The sequence below is a fragment of the Indicator indicator genome, chromosome 18 (assembly GCF_027791375.1).
Source record: "Indicator indicator isolate 239-I01 chromosome 18, UM_Iind_1.1, whole genome shotgun sequence".
NCBI classification, from domain to species: domain Eukaryota; kingdom Metazoa; phylum Chordata; class Aves; order Piciformes; family Indicatoridae; genus Indicator; species Indicator indicator.
The window spans coordinates 12,419,806-12,435,336 of record NC_072027.1 but is presented as its reverse complement, the minus strand read 5'-3'; the positions used below and the strand labels follow the sequence as shown (position 1 = coordinate 12,435,336).

The following is a 15,531-nucleotide window of genomic DNA, read 5'->3' as shown; positions in this document are numbered from 1 at the left end:
AGAAGATGGGAGATCACAGGTAGCTCTTTGTAAACATCCTTTTCTCCAGGCTGTTGCAATCTCATTTCACAATGTCAAGAAATAAGACTCCTCTTAACTACACACTGCCCATGAACAGCAGTGGGAGCTGCTGGCACCTTCAGAGGGCTCATCCTGAGTTCCACTGCAAGGTCCAGGGGGAAAGATGGCTCATCTGAGGAAGCCATCCTGCCACATGGAACAACTCAGCTGCAGAAAACCCCTTCAGCAGCCTCCTCTACTTTGGGGATTAGAGATTCACATCTCTAAGTAGATACTAGGACCCTTGGAAGAAAAGGTCTATCATTTAGAATGCAGAACATCCTTTTCACATTCCCAAACCCATCTGAAAGTGTTACACCTGCTTTGTGAGTACCATGGGTGTGGAAAGGAAGGGTAAGTAACTTCCTTGTCATTCTTTCCTGTACCGAGGAGGAGAAGCAGCATCAAAAGCAGGAGTCTGCTCCAGATCAGCTTGCAAAGAATGTCACAGAAGTTACATGACCTGTCTGGCTTGTGGTCTGTACCATCACACTTTGGGGCAACTTTTGTTTGCAGATGGACCATGGAGTTCTGGAAACATATCTGGGGGGTTGTGTGTGTCAAACAGAACAGCTGGTGCAAGAGGAAAGCTGGCCAGACAAAGTACAAGTGGAAAGGGGAGTAAATCATTAGCTAGAGAGACAGGCCTTGAACCAGATCACTTCAGCAGCTAACTTAGTAATTCCCTCATGCTCCCAAATGAACTTTGTTCCTGTAATGAGTGACAGCTGATGCAATGATAAGAGAATGAAGTCTATAAAAATCTCCCTGAAGCCTGGGAAGTTCTATTTGGGGCTCATCCTACCTCCTCCTCCCATGGCTGGTCCTGTGGCTGAAGAGAGAGCTCCCCCTGTGAAGATGCACTGGTGGAAAGGGATGGTGGTGGTCCTTCTGCTCTGTTCACTGCTGCTCAGCCAGGTAAAGAGAGAATGATTAAAGTGCTAATTCCAACTGTCAGTCAGCTAATTAATTTCACTGCTCCCTTTGGTAAATGTAACTAATAAAATTTGCTAGAATTGCATGGATTAGAATAACTGGCAGGAGTTAGGAGACATTAGAGCTCTTTTAGGGGAGTCAGCACCACAAGGGTGGATTAACTGCCTGCTGAAGACTGGGTTATTCTGAGTTGCTCTTCAGTGGTTAAACTCAATGATCTTAAAGGTCTTTTCCAACCTGTGATTCTAGAAGATGTAACTTGAGCATGTCATTCTGCCTTCCCTCCCAAAAACATTAGACAATACAGTTAATTTTTCATAGATTTATAGAATGGTTCGGATTGGAAGGGACCTTAAAGATCAAGTAGTTCCAACCCTAGCACACAAGCAATACATACTTTAACAGAGCATGCTATGAGCTGAAAATAAGACAGGCTTCAAGTTCTTCACTTAAAACCAAGCCTATTGACCTCAGCAGCAGAGTGAGCGAGTGCCTACAGCTGCCTGCTGTTGTGACATCCACATAACCTTCTGTTTCAGACACACTGTGCTTCCCTGCACCACCAACAGCTTCACCTCACCAGACAGAGGAGGATGACTCCCTTCTGGAGAGGAGTCTCACTGCGACCCGTGGGAGCCTCGTGCAGGGATAACAGCGAGTGCGTCACCATGCTCTGCAGGTAACCAAGCTTGATCCATGGTCAGGATGATCTTATAGAATGGGAGAGGAGATTCCCACTTATTTTCACCCAAACAAGACATGGAGTTATTCTGTACATAAAAAAAAAAAGACACTGGAAATAGGGATGGGGCAATAGATTTAGTCCTCTTTAGTAAGCAAGGCAAACAGAGCAGAGTCCGCATGCCATTGATAGCAAGCCTCAGACCTTTCATTGCAACCCAAAATAACCTGTCTTTTCCAAAGAGAACACAGCATTCTAGACAGCTTGGAGACCTGAAAATTAAGCCTTCTTCAAGTACTGTTCACTTTAAAGCATGTAATACTTACAAGCAGTGTCTTACCTTACATGAATCACTTGACGGTGATTACCTAAGATCATGGTTTAAAAGACAGCTAAAATATCAAAAAGCATCAGACATGAGCAAACTGACCAATTCCATGTAAACTGATGAAAATTACTGCTGAGTGACTGAAAGGTGATGTTGTGAGGCACCTTCTGTACCAGACAGCAAACAGAAACAGGGCAAAATAGACCTGCTCAACCCCTCTGCTGTGAGGCCAGGCTGACAGGGTTGGGGCTGTTTAGCCCGGAGGAAAGAAGGCTCCAGGGAGGCCTTAGAGCAGCATTCCAGGATTTGAAGGGGGCTCCAGGAGAGCTGGGGAGCGGCTTTGTACAAAGGCATGGAGTGACAGCAGGAGTAATGGCTTCAGACTGGGAGAAGCTGAGTTTAGATCAGATATTAAGAAGAAATTCTTCCCTGTGAAGAGTGAGGCACTGGAAGAGGTTGCCCAGAGAAGTTCTGGAAGATCCAAGCCTGGCAGTGTTCAAAGATAGGTTAGATGGGGCCTTGAGCAACCTGGTCTAGGAGGTGTCCCTTTCCATGGCAGGGGGATTGGAACTGAGTGATCTTTAAGGTCTCTTCTAACCCAACCCAATCTGGGGTCTATGATATCAATTTTCTTCTACACAAAGCTAGAACAGGACACAGCAGGAGGCTGCTGTTTGGCATCCATTCAAAATGCATTGTTTGTTTCTAACAACTAACACAGCTGAAAAATTGCAACAGCAGCTGCAGGAAGAGAGAGAGAAAGAGATTTCTGTTGTATTTCTCACCCCTAGCCTGACCACACAGCCAAGGCAACAGTATTTTGGAGTTGTTATGCAGAGCAAAGACATGAACTGGTGAACTGGGTTTGTTCAGCATTGAGAAGAGAAGGTTTAGGTGAGACCTTATCACCACAGACCAGTATATAAAGGGTGGCTACCAGGAAGATGGAGACCCTCCTTTTTACAACGAGTTCCATGGCAAAGACAAGGGATGATGGGGACAAGTTACTGCTGGGTAGATTCCCATTGAACTTCAGAAGAAAAGGTTTCCCAATGAGAGCAGTTGGACACTGGAATCATCTCCCAAGGGAAGTGGTGGAGTCCACTCCATTAGACAGTTTTAAGGCTCAGCTTTGCGGGGTGCTGGGCCAGCTGATTTCAACTCTCCTGTTAGCTAGGAAGGTTGGACCAGATGATCCTTGGGGTCCCTTCCAACCTGGCATTCCATGAACTTACTGAAGGTCACTACAAGGCACAGGGCTACCCAAGTGGAGTGTGGGCACTGCAGTATGGTGAAGGCTGCTCAGGCTGCAGCTGAGGATGTGTCTGACTCTGCACACAGCTGGCAGGAGGAGCTGGCAGTGGCTGATGGTGTTCTCTTTTCCAGAAAGAATCGCTGTTTCCTCAGAACAGCCTCGGAATGACCTGTCCTGCTGAAGAACACCCTTCACTGTTACTGCTAACTCTGCTCCCCTCCACTTGGGAAATATTTATTGACCATGCAGCAGCTAAGACAGTGAATCCAGCAACCAGCATACTTAACTCTGTCACAGGAGCTAATGAAAGGACTTCAAAGAGCTTGAGAGCATTTCACCACCAAGGCTGCATCGCTGCAGCAGATGCTTCAGGATGACTCTGGCCTAGCTCAATAAAAGGACTCTGCCTCTTCTCTTCGTTTTGGTTTTTTTTGTAAGAGTTCATTTTATTTTTTTAAAAGGTGTGAATTAAAAAACTTTGTATTCAAGCAAAGCTTGGTTTGTCCTTGTATCCTGTGAGCACAGTGGGCAGGGAGCACACAGCAGGAGTGCTTGATTCAAGCAGGACTTTAGACATTTTTCCTTCCACCTGGCAAGTGCACGAAGCCACCTCATTTCAGCCTCAATAGCTGAGCTCTTATCAGTGCTCCAGCTAAAGGCCTGTTAGAAAGAGGGAGCAAACAAACTGATAATACTGATAGCATTTTCAATACCCCAGATATATCCAGTGATAACTGGACATATTTACCTTTAATGAAACTAATCTAGTTTATCTAAATGCATGACCTAGACTGACCTTTGCCACTGCAGTCTCCCGTTTCAGAACAACCTCCTGTTGTGACCAGGTGCACACAACTGGGAGGGCTGAAGGAAACAAACCTGCTTTTGATTGGATACCAACACAACTGGGACAGTGCCCATGGGTTCAGTTGAATTGGCTGCTGGTAGTCCATCCCATGCTGCTGTCATGCCAGCTCCAAAATGAGAGTGGTAGCTGGAGCAAAGTATTGTGAGGCTTGCAGTTGAGGTTGCACCATGAGAGGCTTCCTCTTCTGATTGCTGCTTCCCGTTCAGGGGTACTGAGCTGTTTGGCTGGGAAGGCTGTGGGGCAGGAGGTTGCTGGCTTCTGCTGCTGCTTTTTGCTGCACTGTTTTGCAAACAGGCTGAGGGAATTGTATATCAGATCATCTCCTTTCCAGTAAAACTCTCTATCTCAACTCTTATCTCAACCTAGAGCTGTTTTTTTCTTTTTTTGTGTGTGTTACTTTCCCTCCCACTGGGCAGGGCTTGTGAGAGCAGCTGTGGTAACCCAGCAGACACATATCCATAGACGGGTTCAGGGTGGAAGGGACCTTAAAGATCATCTAATTCCAGCCCCCTGCTGTGGGCAGGACACCTCCCATTAGACCAGGCTGCTCAAGACCCCATCCAGCCTGGCCTTGAACACCACCCTGGGCAACCTGTTCCAGCACTGGAGAGGGCTCCAGAGACACCTAATAGCAGCCTGCTGGTGCCTGGAGTGGGCTACAAGAAGGCTGCACAGGGACTGTTTACAAAAGGCCTTGAAGGATGGGATGAGGGGCAATGGTTTGAAATTAGAGAAGAGTAGACACAGATTGGATGTTAGGAACAGGTTCTTCACCGTGAGGGTGCTGGAACACTTCAACAGGTTGCCCAGGGAGGTAGCTGAGGTCCCACCCCTGGAGATGTTCAAGGTCTGGCTCGACAAGACTCTGAGCAACCTGATCTAGTGGAGAATGTCTCTTCTCACTGCAGGGGGGGTTGGACTAGATGACCTTTGGAGGTCCCTTCCAACCCAAACCATTCTCTGATTCTATCTCACCAACACTGAAAGCTGTTTTATTACATAAAAAGAGCAAAAAAACCACTGTGCTTAAAAATGCAGTGGGGGAGGAGGAGGACACCCAGACAAAAGACAGCAGCACAGCAGGCATGAAGTTTAATACAGAAAATCTATTTGATATTTATTAAACTTAGTTTCTCCAGTTACAGTTTTGCATTGTACAAAGCATTTTTTTAATGACACAGTAGTTAAAAAGATCTTTACAAATTGAAATGTGATACCCTTTTCTCCAAATAGGTTTTTTTTTCTTTTAATTGCCATAAATTTGTTTAAAAATACACATTAAACGCATGTTTCAGACACTAAACTTTCTATAATCTCAATACCACAAAATACATAGAATATACTATACAGATGTGGAAAAAAATCTAGTTAGTATATAATACTTTGCTCACCATTAACAGCTTTATTACGTGAAATGCACATACTGACTTAGAAATCCTATTTTATTTTTTTTCTTTTTGAGCCCCAAAGTACCCTTTTGAAATTTCAAATGTATTGCAACAAATAAAAATCACAGTTTGTTTTTCTTTTTTTTTTTTTTTGTTGGGTTTTTTGTTTTGTGTTTTTTTTTTTTTTTACAGTTTTGGTTGAAGACAGATGCCTAAATATTCTGATAGAAACAAACAAACAAAATATGGGTTTGTTGTGTACAAAGCATAAAACAAGAGACATCCCATTAGTAACTAACAGTACCTTTCTGGATGGTTTCACCAAGGGCTTCATTTAGAAGTGACAGAGTTAAAAGTGACCTTCCCCACCCCACCCACCCCCAACAAACCCGACCTCCCCACCCCAAAAAAAAAAGAAAGAAAAACCAACAACCAAAACCTCACCCTTTCTTCACCAAATAATAATTTCAAATAAGATAAAGGATTTGTTTTTTGTTTTTTGTTTTTTAATAAATATATAAGCACTTTATCCTCCATATACAAAATTTCTTTAAACAATTTAAAAGAAGGGGGGACCAGATACAAATGTCAGGAACTGTGCTTGCAAAAGTCATGCCTGGTCCTTAAAGAGTTGAGTTTGCAGGTGTCAAAACGCCAGCACAGCCAAAGCCCAATGCTGCAGAAGGACTCTGCACCCCAACTACCTCAACCATCAGGGTTGCATATAAAAACTGAAAACAGGGAACACTGCACCCCAGTTCCCCTGGGTCAGCTCCGTTAGCGCATGTGGAAGGTTACCCAGGAACGGATATACTTCTGTTTCAGTTCTGAGTGAAGTTAAAACAGGTGAAGCATCTACATAAAGACAGCCCCCAAAAATCCTATGCTGCACCACTTCAAATTGCTCCTTACACCCCCTGGAACTCAGCTGAGTGTTGGCAGAGAGCTGCGAGGCTGCGCAGAGCCCACAGTGGGAAGAACTCACTGACCCCCAGTGCTGACCCTCCTCTCCCTGCCCCTCCTGGTCCCAGCAGTGCTCTTTTCAAGCAGCATCACAACAGCAGAGACCAATTCCTCAAAACCCAGGCTGGAGCTGGACACACACCTCATCATTCCCTGCCTGTTCCGGTTAATGTAACCTTCCCACTTGGGATATTTGTCTCCTGGAGTAGGTCTGGATTAGTCTTGAGTCGGCCAGCAAAAGCTTTGGCTGCTCCTGACAGATGTCTAAGCACTAACTTTGGTGCCTAGAAACAGAGAGGTTTCCCTAACACCCATTCATCAGATGGAGGAATTGAAACCCTGACCAAACTCTTTGTCCCAACTGGAAGAATTTGGAAGTCGTTTACTCCCCAATGGGTAATTCAAACTTGACTTGCTCAGGCCCTTTTTGTATCTGCCTTAACAACAGAAACACTGCAGTGACAGCAAAGATCTGCTCAGGAAATGACACATTAAATATAGTAAAGGTAGTTTCTCTCTCTCCAGCAGCTTGCCACTTTGGCAAGCTACCTAAATTTATCTGCCTAAGGCTTTTATTTTACTTGCCCCAGGCAAGTGCTTACAATTACTCCCCTAAAGTCCTTACTCTCTGGATGTTGGGGCCAGTCATAAATACAATTTCAGGGCATTGTTATTATCATCATTATTATTATTTTGTGTGTGTGTTATCACAGCAATCAAGCCTCAGCAATCTAAAGGAATATACATTGCACTCCTGTATAATATGCAAGATTTCTCACCAAGAAGGTGGTGATTCAGCACTCAATAAATAATATATCAATATAGTCAGTTGCACCATCATCTAAAAACAAGTAGAACATAGACTTTGGACAGACAGAGTTCATATAGGTATATACATATATATTAAAAGACACATACAATACAAATTGCATACTGCCATCAGAAGCCAAGAAGAGCCATCCATCTGCTCTGCTTTATGGCTAATAGTTTCAAATTGAAAGAAGGTATTGGACTCTGGTGTCCTGAAGGTTTGGTTAGAATTACAAAAGGGTTGCACCTTATCATCACCTAAGGAAGGAACCTGCAATCTGTCAGCAAATGCAAAGTTTTGATATCTGAGCAAGCCTAGTCTGATTAAACCATTTTCAAGATTCAGCAACTGGGTCAGTGTTCGGTGAGGGCACTGAAGCAATGGTGCTGATATGTATTTCATACACAATCATCTCAGGAATCGCTCAGGAAGCCAAAATCTGGGGATTCCCTGGTGGTTACTCACTGTGTGATGGGTGCTAGCACTGATGTGCCACCCATTTCCACAGCTATGATGTGGGGAGTACAGAGGGACAGACTGAGACCCTTCCCTTGCACTCTGACAGCCTGTTATTTCCTTGCACTTCTTTCAGCTCTGAAATCTGACCAAGCACAGAACCTTTCTCTGGGGACAATGGGAAATCCCAAACTGAGATATGCTTTGGGAATAGGGAAGGTTCAATCTGTTTGGAATAGCCACAGGTGCATAAGGCATTTCTTCTGAATGAACAAAGCACTTGCACAGCTCCTGGACAGACAGCAGACCTGGGACAGCACTCTGGAAGGGACCTCACTACCATAGACACTGCTCTGGGTGGGACACTTTCAACCAGTTCAGATCCACATTTTGACACAATGTAAAAAGTCTCCTGGTGATTTGAAGACAAATGGTTTAACATCCTGGTTTAGGGTTAAAAGATACAGCTTTAGGAGAACCAGTTTGGTGTGACACCAAAAAGGGGGTTTGTGACAATGCTTCAAGGTCCTGGTCTAGAAATAAAACATAGATCTTTAGGAGAACCAGTTTGGGGTGACACCAGAAACAGGGGGCTTTGGGTGACAACAAAAACCAAGAGCTTGGGTAATAAAAAAACCAGGAGTTTTGTGAGACCAACAAGGGGTTTTGTGACACCAAAAAAGAGTTTTGTGGGACCCTAGTTAAGAAAAAAAATAATTCCCAGAGCTGAGTCCATTCCTGCCACCAGGAAGGGTGACTGTGCAGGAAGGAGCAAGCCAAAGAGCAGCCATGCTGGCCAGTGCAGTGCTACACAAACCATGACCACAACACCCACGAAGGTTATTTTTTATATAGCGTCAAAAGTGTGCTAGGCACTTTAGAGTATTAAAGGAAAAAATAGTTGACAGTGTCCTATGAACCAAGAGGTGGAGTTTGAGGGTACAGAGTTCTGTCTCCAACAGCAAACATGAACAGAAAGGTGACCTTTTGCACAGTGTTTCAATAAAAAGGATGCTCCAACAGACCTGGAGAAATTCAGCTATCATGGAAAGAAGTCAGAGGTCTGTTGACCACGTCTCACCGACTCGTACGTAGCAAAGCTTTTCTGGAAGTACAAAACACGCTGGAACGCAAAGGAAGCTCTACGAAGATGCAGCTACCTTGGAGTAGGTTTTACTACTTTTGCAAAACTTCTAAACTCTTAAAGCCCAAAGGACATCCTGCAGTACTAAGTGGTGTAGAATTCTATTCCTTCTCTCGCGGTTGCCGTTGAGTTTGGCACTTTAACTACAGCTACACGAAAAAGAATAAAAATTAAAAAAGAAAATCCACAACTTTAGTGCAATCAATTTTTCCTGAACATGCACGTTCGTATCTGGGGAAGAGAATAAAAATAGGAGAGAAAAAACAAACAAACAAACAAAGCAGCATTCCACGATCTCGCTCCAAAGGGTTTAGAGTTTTGACTCATCAAAAGGAGCCCCCTGCAAGGAGAAGTCAGTTTGTGTGACAGACTCGAGGACTCGTGTAAAAGAAAAACCAATGACAACAAAAAAAGGAAATGGAATTTTACCAAAGTACTGCAGAAGACCACTGCATACAGTATACCTGGTCCTGCTGTAAAACATCTTGTAAACAGTTCATAAAATCTTCATCTAAAAGTAAGGCATAAGGCACACCAGACATGTTAGGGGCACTAAGCAATACTGAAAGCAGTAGCAGTTTAAACCTTTGACTCAGACAAGCACCTCGTGTGGAAAGGTACTTTGGTTTTACACTTGGAGAGGACTCGACTGCAACTCCACCACAACTGCTTCGAGTTGCGGCGAGCTGCTCCCTCTGCTCCATCAAACATTGAAAGGGACCTTCATCAACACTTGGTGAATACAAGTTAGCAATCCATTCAGCAGCCAAACAGTCCATTTTTCCCTGGCAAAGCAGGTGTGCTCCCACCCCACGATGGCTGTTGCACTGTCATCCTGTAGTGTCCGTTACCTATCAGACCCTAAAAGGAAACAAAAAATACTAATAAAAGGACCTCGATTCCTATTTCAAATTCCTGGTTTCTCAGTCAATGGGAAAGATGCAAATGAAGAGTTGTGGGAGGAACCGAATTGGTGTTGGTTTCTGAACCACCAAGTCGGGTTTCTAAGTGTCAAAGAATGACAAGCACGAGGACAAAAAGGTGTTTGAAATGAACCACCAAGTTGGGTTTCTAAGTGTCAAAAAATGACAAGCATGAGGATAAAAAGGTGTTTGAAATGAACCACCAAGTTGGGTTTCTGAGCATCAAAGACAAAGCACGGAAACAGAAGGTATTTTAAAAAAAACAAAAAGCACAAGATTGTCCTTTTCAGAAACTTTTCCTGTTTGCATCGCACCCATCGGACCGATGTTCATTCCTACACCTTGACTTCAGCATCACCTGAACTGCAAATCACTGTAATGTTTTGTGATTGTTATAGTGTTAAATCCATGGTTGGAAACCACCTGGAAAAGAATCCAGATCAGGTCCAGCTAAATATTTTTTTTTCCATATAAATTTCTTTATAATTCATTTAAATGAAGTATCTTAATACGTAGAAGAATATCTGGAAATCTTTTTTTCCTCTATTTAGTACAAATTCTGCAATAATAAATCTGTAGTTGTCATTTATTAGTTGACTCCTAGGCATTAGGCATGGAAATTATGGTGTTCCTACATTAGAACCTATCAGTCCTAGTTCCTTTTACAGGCTCTACCACCACAAGACATTACAGAGTAACAAAGCTCACAACGTACTTAAATAAAGTGTCTAGGTTTAATTTCCACTAAGTACTCAAAAAGGGTAAATTTGAGGGAAGAAATAGCTAAAAAATTGCCCCAAATTGGGCTTTTCAAAATTAAAATAAAAAATTAAAATAAATAGGATTTAAACTGACTATTTCTGTATTATGACTGAAATTCCAATGATCTATCCAGGATAGATCAACAGAACTACACTTTTAAATGTAGTAAATTTTAAAATACTTAAATAACTTAAAGTGGGAATACTGAACAAGTCCTTTGACCAGCTGATTAGGGGGGAGATGGAGGGTAAAACACAAAACATGAGGATGGGAGACATGGGGGAAAGCATTCCTTGTTCTTAGTGTCAACTAAGCAATGTGTTATGGCAGTCTTCCTTATTGACATGACACAGTGTTGTGGAGATAAAATCAGAGGCAGCGAGAAAAATAAATGCCTTGGGTTGTCCATTCCTTCAGCTCCGAGTTCTCACTTGGCATCCAGGCGCAGCCAGTGCAAGCCCTGCCGGGTGTAGCGCACCAGCTCGGTCATGATGCTGGAGTTAAAAATCAAAGGGCCCATCACTTTGTCCAGTTCAGCAAAGAACTCTGAAGAAACAACAGAAACATGAGTTAAAGCTGACAGGGAAATGTCACCTCCCAGCTATCCTTCCTGAGCATCAATCTTTGAGACAGGAGGATTCAAGTGATAACGTCTAGACCAACTATTAGGCAGAAGTGAGAAGAGAAAGAAATTCTTTACAGTGAGGGTGAGGAGACACTAGATCAGGTTGCCCAGGGAGGCTGTGGATGCCCCCTCCTCGGAGATGTTCAAGGCCTGGATTCTAGGTGTTGTATTCTATCAGTCATAGAATAGAGTCATGCACTGGTTTGGGGCGATGGTATGAAGTTACAAGGCGCGGTTTTGCTTGAAGTCATACAAGATATTAACACAGAATCCCAGACTGGTTTGGGTGGGAAGGCACCTCCAAAGGTCATCCAGTCCAACCCCCCTGCAGTCAGCAAGCATAGCTGCAACTAGAGAAGGTTGCTCAAAGCCCCAGACAACCTGACCTGGCATGCTTCCAGGGATGGGGCATCTACCACATCTCTGGGCAACCTGGGCCAGAGTCTCACCATCCTCAGTGTCAAATACGTTTTCTTTCTCTCCAGTCTGAAATCTCCCTCTTTTAGTTCAAACCATCACCCCTTGTCCTGTCACAACAGGCCCTGCTCAGAAGTCTGTCCCCAGCTTTCTGACTGGCCCCTTTAAGCACTAAAAGGCCACCAGAAGGTCTGCCTGGAGTCTTCTCTCCTGCAAACTGAACAATCCCAACTCTCTCAGTGTGGCCTCACAGCAGAGGGGTATCACTGCAACCCAAGGTCTAACCATCCATCTTACTTTTTCCATTTTCTTTTGAGAGGACCTGGCCAGCATCTTGTGCAACATCAACTGCACCTCCAAAATACAAAGCCTATGAGCATTTCAGCACACTCTGGGAATCCTGAGGTTCTAAACCTCCTGTGCCAGCCTTTACAGATTCACAGATTGCATCAAGTTGGAAGGGACCCTCAAAGGTCATCTTGTCCAACCTCCCTGCACTTAGCAGGGACACCTTCAACTAGATCAAGGCTGCCCAGGGCCACATCAGGTTTGATCCTTAATGCCTCCAAGGACAGGGCAACTACATCTCTGGGCAACCCGTTCCAGTATTTCACCACCCTCGTTATGAGGAGCTTCCTCCTAACGTCCAACCTAAACCCACCCAGCTCCAGTTTCAAAGCATTACCTTTCTGTTCTTTAGACAGCTGTTCGGCTTGGTCCCAGATTTCAGTGGCATAGAGGAAGTTGGATGTAACTTGAACATAGCTGGCTGCCATCTGATGGATCCTCTGGGGGATCGTCACCGAAGACCCGCTCCCTGAAGGGTTGGCTGCCCCAGAAGAGTAATTTCCTGAATTCCCTGGAGACAGCTTTGGAGAGACTGGAGAGGGCATCCCGACAGGTTTGCTGCTCCCCCAAAGACAAGGATTACATTGTTAAATGCACATCTGCTTATCTGCACACACGTGAGGTGCATCAGACTGCAAGATGCCCTCCAACACCTCTCCTCCCACATCTCAGAGTATGAGATGCTGGAACACTCCCATTTTACACCTCAAGAAGTCAAGATTTGCCCTAAAGCAAATGAAATGAGGATGCTACAACTCTTTAGCTTTAGCTCTGCATCCAAAACCCAACAACCAAACCTCATCATCTCCTAACTGTGTCCAGCTCTGTGGCTCTCGGCACAGCAAGGATGTGAACCTGATGAAGAGGGTCCAGGGGAGGGCTGAAGGGCTGAAGCACCTCTCCTATGAAGACAGGCTGAGAGATCTTGGGTTGTTCAGCCTGGAGAAGGCTCTGTGGAGACCTTCTTGTGGCCTTCCAGTACCTGAAGGGCACCTACAGGAAAGCTAGGGAGGGACTGTTTACAAAGGGATGTGGCAACAGGACAAGGGGCAAAGAGGCAATGGCTTTAAACTAGAGCAGGGTAGATTTAAACTGGATGTTAGGAACAAGTTCTTTATCATGAAGGTGGTAGAACACTGGAAGAGGTTGCCCAGGGAGGCAATGGCAGCCCCATATCTGGAGCCATTGAAGGTCAGGCTTGATGGGGCTCTGAAAAACCTGATCTGGTTGGGAATGTCCCTGCTGACTGCTGAGGGGTTGGACTAGATGACCTTTGGAGGTCTCTTTCCACCCACTGCACTTGGAGGGGGAAAAGCATTAAACAAACCACCAAAACTCCCTGAGAAAAGCGATTTGTGTGTTAGAGACACACTGCCTCTCTGTTTTGCAGCAAGGAGCTGTGATGAACCCTCTGCAGAGCACTCTGGTAAGCAGCAGTCTTCTAAACCTTTTTATCAGATTAATTACACAACCAGATCATGGAATGGGTTGGAAAGGACCTTCAAGGAACCTTCGAGGTTCCAGTGTCTCACCACCCTCATTGTAAAGAATTTTTTTAATCTAGTCTAAACCTCCCCTCTTCCATCTCAAAGCCATTGTCTCTCATCCCATCAATAGAAGCCCTGGTAAAAAGTAAAAAGCTCTTCTGTAGCCCCCTTCAGGTACTGGAAAGTCTCCCTGAAGCCTTCTCTTCTCCAGGCTGAACACAGCCCCAACTCTCTCAAGCCTGTCCCCATAGGGGAGGTTCTCCAGCCCTCTGATGATGCTCATGGCTTCCTCTAGACCTGCTCCAGCAGCTCCATGTCCTTCATACGCTGGGGACCACCAGGACTGGACACAGTGCTCCAGGAAAGGTCTCACCAGAGCAGAGGAGCAGAATCCCCTCCCTGTCCTGCTGCTTTTGATGCAGGCCAGCACACAGCTTCCAGTGACCATTGCTGACTCATGGTGAGTTTATCATCACCTGGCACCCCCAAGTCCCCCTCCAGACTGCTCTTGAGCCACTCCTCTTCCAGCCTGGATTTGTGCTTGGGATTATTCCAACAAATCTCCACCCTTAGAACAAGCTCCCCAAGACTTTCAAGAGTGAAAAGCTACTCCCTGAGCAGCCCAGGCACAGAAAACCAGCCAGATAGTGAGAAATAGAGGTAACAGCTTTTACCACTCACCTTCCCATGCCAGGTGATGGTGCTTGAGAATTGTTGAAGGAGTTCTGTTTGGGGGAAAAAGAAATTTGTCACCTGATTTATGTTTATACTTCAACCAGATTTTAGCTGGTTATTTAATTGGTTATTTCACAACAGTTTTTATTTTAAGCAATTACTAACATTCTGAATTTTATCACAGTAAACTCAAGTTTGGGAAAATAGCCTTTTTCCTGATGTCTAACAGACAAATTATGGGATTGTTTTAGCAACACAAAGAAGGTCACTGGAGCAGTCCTCTGTTCTAACCAGTAGGTCTCACTGTCTCTTATAAAAACATTTGGGTTTTTTCAGCCCATTAATAGGAAGAAATCTGTTATTGCAAGCACTGAATGATTAAAGATGTCTCAGAAAACCTGACAAGTCAGACACATGAGAAGCCTGTTCCCTCTCAGTATTGAAAGGGAACAGAGGGTTTCAGAGAAACAGTGACTTTTGTTACCTATCCCCAAGTGTTCCTTTGAAAATCTCAGCCTAGATTAAGGACTGAGTAACATCACAGAGGTGTTCTAAGTGGTTTTCTCATCTTCAGCATCTTGAGTGAAATTCATTCAGAGGATGTGCCTCTTCATCTCCTTCCCCTGACAGCACTTTTAAATCAGTTGTAAAGAAATTTATCTAAAACTCACTGCAGATGGGAGGTGGTGAATAATTAAATATCAAATAGCCCATTGCAAACAGCAAAAATCCAGAAAGACTAATTTGGTTTTGAATGAGAAGCTGGCTCTGGTGCCAGCTTTGGTGAAGACTAAGTAGGGGCAGCCCACATAATTCACCCCAGAACCCTGAATTTCTGTAAGTCTAAACCATGATGCTTCAGCTTGATAGATATGCAGCAAGAAAAATGTTTTTGAATTATGCTTGAAGGCTACTGAACTTATTAAAAAGGACAAAAGTTAGATCAAATTATTAATAGAGAGCTCTCATACTAGGATCAGTAGGGTTCTGACAGCCATGCTGTCCCTTTCTAGCTGTAAACTACTCAACTTCAACATACTCAGGGTCCAGTTCTAAAAGGGGCATACTCCAAGTTCAGATGTAACAACTTGAACTCATGAATTTTAAGTGCTGAAGAGCTTTAATTTGGTTATGTTTTAATACTTTAAGAAAAGCTATGCAATTACCTTCAGATGTTCAGTCAGAGTTTTAGAGTACTTCAATGCACTTTCCTTTTTCAGTTTGAAAAGCCTTAGGTATAGCAGAGACTGGCACCGCAGACTGACCAGAGACACAACAACAACACAGTTACAGTTAAAGGCAAGTTCAACATCAGGGAGTGAAGCTCAGATACACAGCAGCTGTGCTTTTAAAGATCACTCTGCCAAGCCTCAGGTTGTAGCTCAAGGAAAAACATCCTTAAG

General features: G+C 44.2%; 2 protein-coding genes across 2 annotated transcripts in view; one reads left to right on the top strand and one right to left on the bottom strand.

Annotated features, from left to right (window-relative positions):
* The first annotated feature begins 918 nt into the window (after positions 1–918).
* Positions 919–3,429, top strand: LEAP2 (liver enriched antimicrobial peptide 2). Its single transcript, XM_054389339.1, has 3 exons — positions 919–978; positions 1,536–1,675; positions 3,393–3,429. Exons 1-3 carry the CDS (start codon positions 919–921, stop codon positions 3,427–3,429), a joined length of 237 nt encoding a protein of 78 aa, XP_054245314.1.
* A 6,890-nt stretch (positions 3,430–10,319) lies between these two features.
* Positions 10,320–15,531, bottom strand: part of AFF4 (ALF transcription elongation factor 4) — a 55,099-nt gene continuing 49,887 nt past the window's right edge. The window contains exons 19-22 of the mRNA XM_054389311.1: positions 15,295–15,388; positions 14,135–14,178; positions 12,304–12,524; positions 10,320–11,122 (exon numbers count right to left, since the gene is read on the bottom strand). Of these exons, the coding sequence (XP_054245286.1) occupies positions 11,004–11,122; positions 12,304–12,524; positions 14,135–14,178; positions 15,295–15,388 (478 nt within the window). The 3' untranslated portion in view covers positions 10,320–11,003. The remainder of the gene's footprint in view (positions 11,123–12,303; positions 12,525–14,134; positions 14,179–15,294; positions 15,389–15,531) is intronic.

Bases quoted from the DNA above. Each gene is read 5' to 3' on its own strand.
- LEAP2 (XM_054389339.1), top strand. From the start codon at position 919: ATGCACTGGTGGAAAGGGATGGTGGTGGTCCTTCTGCTCTGTTCACTG. The intron at 979-1,535 runs GTAAAGAGAGAA...CTTCTGTTTCAG, and splicing joins GTTCACTGCTGCTCAGCCAG to ACACACTGTGCTTCCCTGCA. The intron at 1,676-3,392 runs GTAACCAAGCTT...TCTCTTTTCCAG, and splicing joins TGCGTCACCATGCTCTGCAG to AAAGAATCGCTGTTTCCTCA.